This window comes from Coenobita brevimanus, chromosome 70 (genome assembly GCF_032717465.1).
Source record: "Coenobita brevimanus isolate Jiangsu-jjx chromosome 70, ASM3271746v2, whole genome shotgun sequence".
Lineage (NCBI taxonomy): Eukaryota > Metazoa > Arthropoda > Malacostraca > Decapoda > Coenobitidae > Coenobita > Coenobita brevimanus.
Genome location: NC_137023.1, coordinates 49,101,035 through 49,110,431, shown reverse-complemented (window position 1 = coordinate 49,110,431; position 9,397 = coordinate 49,101,035). Strand labels below are relative to the sequence as shown.

General features: G+C 42.4%; 1 protein-coding gene across 1 annotated transcript in view; it reads left to right on the top strand.

Moving 5' to 3' along the window:
- The window catches only part of LOC145406319 (uncharacterized), a 19,191-nt gene extending 17,560 nt beyond the window's left edge, over positions 1 to 1,631 (top strand). Inside the window, exons 10-11 of the mRNA XM_080277483.1 lie at positions 199 to 276; positions 1,038 to 1,631. Coding sequence (XP_080133609.1) covers positions 199 to 276; positions 1,038 to 1,231 — 272 coding nt within the window. The 3' untranslated portion in view covers positions 1,232 to 1,631. The remainder of the gene's footprint in view (positions 1 to 198; positions 277 to 1,037) is intronic.
- The last annotated feature ends 7,766 nt before the right edge of the window (positions 1,632 to 9,397 follow it).

Below are 9,397 nucleotides of genomic sequence, written 5' to 3'. Positions count from 1 at the left end.
AGAGAGAGAGAGAGAGAGAGAGAGAATCCCGAATTTTCGTCGTTTACTTACTGCACTCCGATTACGTAATTTGTATCATATTTTGGCCGCAACCAGAGATTCTGTTCATCTTGGGAGACAAAATTTTAACTGGGGGTTTACCTACACCCTGGTTACGTGTACACAGTTGTGATACAGGCGTCAATCTCTCCATGGCAGATACTACTGGTGGAACCACAAGCTTCCCTGGACAGTTCACCATCACCATGCCAGCTATTACCACGGAAGTGACACCAGGTCAGTAGACACACACACACACACACACACACACACACACACACACACACACACACACACACACACACACACACACGCACACGCACACGCATATGCACTTGTATCCGTACACTTGCATACAAAATACACACACGCACACTTTTTACCCAGGTTACACCTTCATATAATCGATTTAACATTAAGGAAAGTAAGGCTATATATGCATCAAGTACTTTAACTTTATCCTCATCTTGACCCTCTTCCCACCAAAGGATAGCTGAAGTGGCTCAGTAACACTCTCACTATCCCTTTCAGTACTGATACTCGTACATTGCTTTATAATTCATGTTACCGCCAGGCGACTCTCTTCAGCTCTTTTATCTCTTTAGGTAGAAAAAAAAATGAGTTTGGGATAATGATTACACGATGATGAAGAGGAGGAGGAGGGGTGGAGGAATATTTTTATTTTTTCCCACCTTAATTCGTCTAAATGCCATGCTACATTACTGAGCATTTTTCTCTGCTAGAGAAATCTCCATCAGCAACCTAACCTAACGTAAACCTACCTACCCTAACTTAACCTACCCTAACCTAACGTAAGTTAACCTGCCTAACGCAAGCTAATCTAATCTAACCTTACCTCACTAAACCTAATCACACAAACATAATCACACTAATAAAACCCCGTCAGTACTACATTTTTTAACCTAACTCAAGCCTTACACATCACATTTGTTTTCCTGTTACCGCCAGAAGAATTAACTGAGCACTTTTCTCCTCAGACTTCAACACCACAGGCAGCCCCGAGGCCTCTACCGGCTCCGACCCCAGGACCATCGGCATCATCGTCGGAGTCCTGCTGGCCATCCTCCTCATCATCGCCGTCGCCTTCGCCATCTCCACCTACAAGAAGCGGCGTTCAGCTACCATCAACCAGCACACGCCCTTGAAGGAGCAACAACAGCAGAAGCAGTAGCAGTTTTCGTAACTCCTCAGTCCGATGACGATTTCTTCACTGTAATCAAGCCACCGCCGGACGGTTTTATTCAGCTTAAGTTAGATCTGTTGTAGAGAAGGGACTCAATCTAACCTTTCCAGTTCAGAAAGTCTCTTCGCAGCTGAATGAAGTCGTCTGGGGGTAGGAAGAATATAATAAAAAATACGTCATCGGTTTGAACGAGTTAACCTTTCAGCATGAGGAGTTTTTCTTCTTGCTACCTCTACACGATTTTACTTAACCTGGCAAAACTTTCACGTACCCTAGGGGATTTATAAATTCTACAGCTAACCCCTCTGAAGCTGAACAGATCGTCTGGTTTTAGTTTCCTCTTGCTACCTCCAGACGGTTTTAGTTAATTTATGGACGTCCTCTAACTGATAAAAGAAGTAGTGGAAGCTGTATCTAACCTCCCGGTTCGAAAAGTCTTTGCCAGGCTGAAAAAAATGTGAGATAAAAGCAAACATGAAATATAAATGACGCCTTAGGTTTGAAAGAATTTACGGAGAGCTTTGGCTCTTGCATCCTTTGTTCTTTTTTTACCAGTGTCTTATCCTTTACATTCGCCTACAATTTCTTTTTTGTCAGGTTCTGGGCATACATATGGCAGCCCATGTTTCTGAAGCGTCGGTGAGCCTTGCGGAAGAATAGTAAGCATGTTCTGCTGAAATTCAAATCATCAATGTTTCATGCTTAAGTCTAGAATCGAACTTACATCCATTCCAGCAGCATACCACTTATCTAAACACTTGACCACCACCTCCCCCATCATAACGTCTCCCATCAATCCTCTGTTGAGAAATTATGGTGTTCTTTATCTCCTTTACATTCTAATTTCATCAAACCTTGCTTCCCTTCGTTTATATCATCACTCCTTCCCTCTTTCTAAATTGTATTCCCTTTCCACAGCCGTGGTTGCCAAGTGATTAGCATTGCTAGCTAGGACGCTGCCAGGCCGATAAAGCCAAAGTTCAGTTGGCGCCACTTGACTCGAGTACCCATCCATCTTATGTGGGTTGGTAGGCACAATGAGTACCGAGGGTAACACCTAGGGGAAGTAACTGCGGCAACATGGATGATGTAGTGGCCCAAGATCTAAGGAGAGTGGGTGAATAATGCCTCACAGGCTCAGATACTCAAGTTACGGAGAGATGAGCATCGCGGATTAGCGCTTCATGGCATCTGCCCCCACCTTTACCTTTACATCATTCCCCTCCCTATCCAGAGTAGGATAAACGTCACTACATTTACTTTCAAAAAATGCTATGATGTGGAGAAAACATCAGGAATATTCAGAAAGCCACAATGAATTATGCTAAAATCCCTTAAAAATCGCTAAGAAATGAGCTACTAGAAAATCGCCAGTATCTATTACTACATCGGTAGAATGTCCCCAAAGCTTAGTATGAAACTCTAGAATACAGCTAGATTCCTTGGTGTTGGGTGTTAATGATCATCGATAAATGGTTATAAATGTAGATCTAACCACAAAATCACTGACCTGGACATTTATTTCTGTGACGAACTCTTAGCCAATATGAACAAAATATATATCTTTTACGTGCAATCGAATTCACTTGTTCTAACCATGAATTGAATTAATAGTAGCAGTATTAACCACGCCAGGAACCTGTGATTTACTCTCAAATGGACAAAATCATCTGACATTAGTTGCAACAATATACTAGAGTTGTCTAGGCTGTGGGAAGAGTAGTGCTAACAGAATTAACACTCAGGTTCCCATACTCTTAGCACGAAACTGTCTAGAATTTGCTGGAATAGCATGCTAATTGTCACGACTATGAGAGGGTTGATGGTAACAGTATTCACATTCGGGTCCTTATGACTCACTTTTAGCTGAATATTATCGTCTGACGTTAGCTTGGACAGATTACAAGAGCTCTGACATTGAGAAGATTAACCGTCACTATCGTTGACTTTCCACTCATTCATCTGACCTTCATCCCAGCCTGTCTGAAGGGTGAGTTTAAATTCTTTTAACCCGAGGACGTCATTCTCAGTTATATATTTTGCTACTACCTTACGATTTTTCCAGCTTAGGAGAGCATAGTAGTAGTGACGGAATTAACACTCAGGTTCCTGTGATTCTATACTGGTTGAAATAAAACCAGCTGGCGTTAGATGGAATGAAATAATTGAGTTGTCTCACTCATGATAGGATTAAAGAAAGTTATATCTTACCCACCCACCCATCCCAGCTTTTAACGTCTCTCCTGAGCTGAAATAAAAGTCTAGAGGTATAGCTAGATTGAAAAGAAAAAAAAATCATTCTCGGTCTGAAAAGGTTAACAGTGGAATGCACAGTGTGATTGCTCACGACAGAAGCTGCCTTGTCAGCTTCATTTTCAGAGTACAAGTTACGCTAAGGCTTTAAAATACACATATTCTGTTAGAAAAAATTGTAGAATTATAATATTAAATTTCTTAGTGACTTTTTATATTTTCTGTTTATTTTCTACCTAGTTTTACTGACCTGGAACAAGACGGTTGATATTTACATTGCTCAGTTCATCAGAGTTTACTGTATCATATTCCGAACCTCGTTGTCCAAACACTGCCATACACAAATTATATGTAAATACTTCTTTACAACTTTTTCCTTTTTTCATCCTCACCCATCCCTCCCATGTTACGATTCTAAATATTCGCAAAACTGAATACACACACACACACACACACACACACACACACACACACACACACACACACACACACACATATAACCTTTCGTGTCCACTGTGTTTTAGATCACACTATATTAGTTACATGAAAATAAGTGAGCGAGCAACATTAACTACACGAAAAAGAAAACATCATCACATACTATGGTTAAGTTTATAAAGACCACTGCGTGATAAAAGGCCCGTAATCAGAACCCTATTCTGCTTATTTTTGTCATTCATAATTCACTGTATATTAATACCTTGCCCAGTTCTGCAGTCCTTCCCACATCATAATCGCCAGTAACTAATGGAAACAAAAGATTTGAGTACGATCATCTATTACTGCACCCGGGACCCATGAAACGAGTAACCGGTGTTAAGGCGCGCGTGCGTGCGTGCGTGCGTGCGTGCGTGCGTGCGTGTGTGTGTGTGTGTGTGTGTGTGTGTGTGTGTGTGTGTGTGTGTGTGTGTGTGTGTGTGTGTGTGTTTTATGCTAGGAAGAAGGAACCAAAGGCCATGAGCCCGCAATAACTGTTCCTTCCAAGAGAATAACAAAATGCAAGAGATAGACAAATTCAAGATCGGATCATTTCGAAATGCCTGGACAAACTGCGTTTGAAAGACTGGAGATCATGACAGGAAATACAGACAGAGGGAGACAGTTCCAGAGCTGACCTGTTGCATAAATGAAGGACAGGGAGCAACGGTTAACTCATGCATTAGAGAGTTGGACAGAAAAGGGATGAGAGTTTGTTGCTAGACGGGTGCTACGCGCCCGTCGCAGAGGTGGAGGAATGCAAGCAGATAGTTCAGAGGAGCAGTGACCATTAAAGTAGGGATAGAAAAAAGATAAAGATGCAACAGTGCGGCGAGGAGACAGAGGTTGAAGGGAGCCAGTAAGAGGAGGAGAGTTAATGAGACGAAAAGCCTTTGACTCCACCATATTGAGAAGAGCTGTATGTGGGGAACCTCCCCACACATGAGAGTTGTACTCCACACAGGGGGGAATAAAACCCGTGTATAAAGTCAACAATTGTGCAGGGGTAAAGAAGGAACGGAGTCGGAGTGTGTGTGTGATTGTGTGTGTGTGTGTGTGTGTGTGTGTGTGTGTGTGTGTGTGTGTGTGTGTGTGTGTGTGTGTGTGTGTGTGTGTGTGTCTAACTCTTTATGCAAGGTAGAAGGAACCAAATTGAAAGCCTACAACATTGTTCCTTCCAAAGAGAAAAAAAATAACAGAGAGCCAAAATCAAGATCCCTTCATTACGAGATACCTAGACACATTTCGTTTAAAAGACTGGAGGTGACAGGCAGACTTAAATATAGACAAAGGAAGACAGTTCCAGAGTTAACCTGTTGCATACATGAAAGACTGGGAGTATCGGTTAACTCTTACATTAGAGAGTTGGACAGAAAATGGGTGAGAGTTTGTCGCCAGACAGGTGCTATGTGCCCGCCGTAATGGAGGAGAGATACAAGCAGATAGTTCAGAAGAGCAGTGACCATTAATGTGGCGACAGACAGGAGAAAAGATGCAATAGTGCGGCGAAGTGACAGATGTGCAGGGAGTCAGGAAGAGGAGGAGAATCAGTCGGATGAAAAGCTTTTGACTCCACCCTGTTGAGAAGAGCAGTACGAGTATGTGGGAAGCCCCAACACATGAGAATTATTGCACTCTACACAGGGACTTGTAAAACCCCTGTATAATGTCAACAGTTGTGGTGGGATAAAGAAGGAACGGAGTTGGCTTATCACACCTAATCTTTTAGAGGCAGATTTTGCAAGAGAGGTAATATGATCTTTCTATCATAAATCCCGAAAGAATGAAACTCCAAGTACTTGGATATTCAGAGATGATGAAGGCTTGATTTGAATACTGCTAAATATTAATTTATCCCTGTGAAAGATTATGGCTGATAGAAAGATGCCTAAACCGAGTTTGGGTCATTAAAAACAACGAGGTTACTTTTACCCCAATCAGAGATATGAGTCAGGTCAGAAATTAGGTGTGCCATAGCCTCATCCCGTGTTTGTTCAAGTCTGTGTTAACAAAATAACTAAGGCAAAAAAAAGACAGTTTTATACAAACTTGGTATAAGAGTTAAAGGGTAGCCCATGAGGAAACAATTTTTGTGTGTGTTTAACAAAAGATTAAAGGTCAAGCTCTTGTCTGTTTGACAAGTAGTGGCATCTTGCCTTCGATGTACTAGAGAGTTCTGGTAGAATAACAATTGGGTTTGCTCTATCAAAAGCACCTTTCAGGTCATTGAAAACAGTGCAGTTGATATGAACTTTTTTTTTTTTTACTCTATGGATGCATTTCTGGGTGCTTCTGCGTGGCAGGAACCCATAGAGGTCTTTGCTTAGGAAAGGTTTGATAGAACTGTGTCATCTCTTAAGGCACATCCTTTCAAACACCTTACAAAGACACGAGGTGAGGGAAATCGGTCTTGTTTCACCATTCTTGCCTGATTAGGGTATGCGAATGATGACAGCACTTTTCCATATGGCTGGTAGTTTCCTTGTTTTCCATATCATATTGTAGAGGCGTAAGACGGGATTACCTTTCAATGAGGCAAGAATGCTAACAATTTCATGAGTGATGTCGTCAAGTCCTGGTGCAGATGAATTCCTGGATGTAAGTGCGAATCGGTGTTCGGTTTCTGTGAACATAATGTGATCCCCTGGGCCTACCAAGCTTAGGGCATTATTTATTTTCCTCATCTATTATTGATTTTCTTGTGCACGGCTTTTCTGACTTGCAGGGGGAAGTCATCGTGGTTGGACGCCAATGCCCACTTGCTGATGAGTTACTTTGCTTTGGCTGGTGGGTTAGGGTGCCTTGGTTCTCTAGTTTTCTTACCATTGATAATGTCCACTCTCCTGATGACCTCCTTCAGCGGGGTTCTGTGGTTTACTCCTAGGATGAATTTACCCCAGTCTTTTTCTTTGGTCGCATTTTTGGTGGTCGGTGCCTGTTCAGCCATATGTTGAAGAACAGTGTAGTTTTGGGACGCGGGGTTTTTAAGTAATACGGCTTTCACCTTTTTGTGGGCTTTATTCTCTTGATGGTCTCGTTTTTGCTGAACCATCTTCCTGAGGGTTGACTGTTTGGTTTCTTTCGGCGTAGCTTACCATTATGTCTTACATCGTTGATAATTCTTTCAGTGTTCTGGGTGATGTCTCTTTCAAACGTATCAACGTCTGGTTCTTTCTTCTCTTTGGTGTAGTTATCATACCTGTTTTAAGGCAGTTTCTTGTCGTCCCTTTATGCTTAGGCAAAACAGATAATCTCTTGCGGGACTGTATCTCTTTATGTGCAATTGTAGGGAGCTGGTTTCTGGTAGCGATGGTGTAATGATCAGATGTGAGTTCATCTATTGGCCAGGTATCGAAGGTTAGATTAATGTCATTCACTATGAAAGTATCATAGAGCTTGTTTCCTTTAATGTGTGTGGGAAATTTGTTATCGATATTCGTCACATTCAGACTGGTGTCAGTTAGCCACCTGTACATGGTTTGTCTGTTGCAGTTATACCTTTTGGTTTCATTCCTCCCTAGGATACCGTGAACTGCGTTCAGATCGCCGGTAAGGAGAGTGAGACAGGCACCATCGTATGCTTCAATGTGTTGTAGGTTGAGGGCTCTGTCTTTGGTGTAGATGTTGACGATTTTGAGTAGTGTTCTGCCTGTCACAATTGTGATGTTAATGGTGATTGAATCACATCACTTCCCGATGAAAGGTGGTGTGGTGAGACTGGTAGCTATTGATTTTTTAATATAGGTTATGAGGTCTCTCGCCGTTACTGAGCTCGCATTGTTGATGCGTGGTATAATCACCTCTAGGATATCAAATGCTTGAAAACCAGGGATTTTGAATAATGTCAGAACTTTATGTTTGGTTCCCTAGAGGCAGATCACATCAACGTTGTTAGAGAGTGCGACCTGTTCAATGGTGATGCGCTTTTGTGCAATGCCATTGACATTCCATGTTATTATTCTGATTTTGTCGTTACTCACTGATGAGTTCCCTGGTGGTTTGAGAGGATTCTTCAGGTGCGCTGTATGCTAGTAGAATGTCGAGGAAGTTTACCAGTATGCTCATCGCTGTCCTTCAGTGATTCAGCAAGAGATCTTTCCGGTCCATTGATACCGCGCCACTTTCGAGAAGTTTCTGTAGGGTTTTCCCACTTAGAGCCATGGTAATTCCAGTCTTGCACAAATGTTTGATTTGAGCTTGGGTGTATTGTTCGAACTTTGTGGTGTTATCAGAATTGTTCTGTGGAAGGTTTGTTAAGGAAGAGGCGTGCGACTCACGGTCGAGAAGCGTGGACATTACTTCTGTTAGTTTTTCACTTGTTTTCAATATGACCTCTATATTTGCCTGAAGAGCGTAATTCATCACTTTTAATTTTTCGGTGATTTTTTGTGTTACCGCCTGTTGTTGCATTATCATCTTCGTCATGTTTGTATTCATCTCCATCATTTGTTCCATCCACGCATTGTGCAAGGGGACTTGTGAGGATGTTGTGATGAAGTGAGAGCTAGGTAGTTTTGTTTGGTTCGAGTGCGATGTCTCAGAGCGGTGTTCTTGTACTGAACTGCAAGTTGTTTCAATTCTTGACGTTGTATGTCCCGAGCTGGTTGCTGTTGAGGATTTTCCGAGATGTCCTGTGATCCATGGGTTGTTTGTTTGGGCTGCGGGGAAATTGCCAGTGTTAAGCATGGATGAAGTTCTGAAGATGTGTTCATTACTGTTTGCGCTTCTCTTTTGTTGGTCGTGCAGTTAAGGTGGAGAAGGAGGTGGTGGTATTTGGTCGTTGTCTCTCTGATGATTACAGGATGGTCATTTAAGGCAGGTGAAATGGCCAGCAATATGGTTGCCAGCAAAGTTAACACACTGGTATTGAATTATGGCCCCGCATTTTATTTTGTCGAGGCACACCTGGGATATGTGCTGTCCTGCGCAGTATCTACACCAAGGGTGGGAGCGGTATGCCTTGTTAGGGTGGTTCCACCTGCTGCACCTACCACATAAGGTGGGACGTTGTAAGTATGAGTCAATGTTCAGCACGAGCTGCAGGGATTTGCAAAATACCTTGCTAAGGAAAGTGCCCCTCCAGTACCCAACAATCTCGGTCCCTCTCCTACTGACTTTGTTCCACGAGCCTCCGACGAGGTTTGGTTGCTCATCTTTAATAATGTTAAGGTCAAATTAATATGATATACCTTTAAGGATAACTTTGGTGGTTTTTTCTTGGATAGTGGGTCGAACGAGGATGATATTCCTGAAACCTGCTGTGATAAGCTTGAGGGTTGTGGCGGGTGTATAACTTCCAACCATGAGACCGTTCCTTCCTAGACGAATGCATATTTCATTTCCATGGCCCACAGCCTCTTCTGAACCAGCTACGTTTTTGTTGTTCGTTCAGTGAGTAATCTTGGGGAAATAGGATTTCAACTT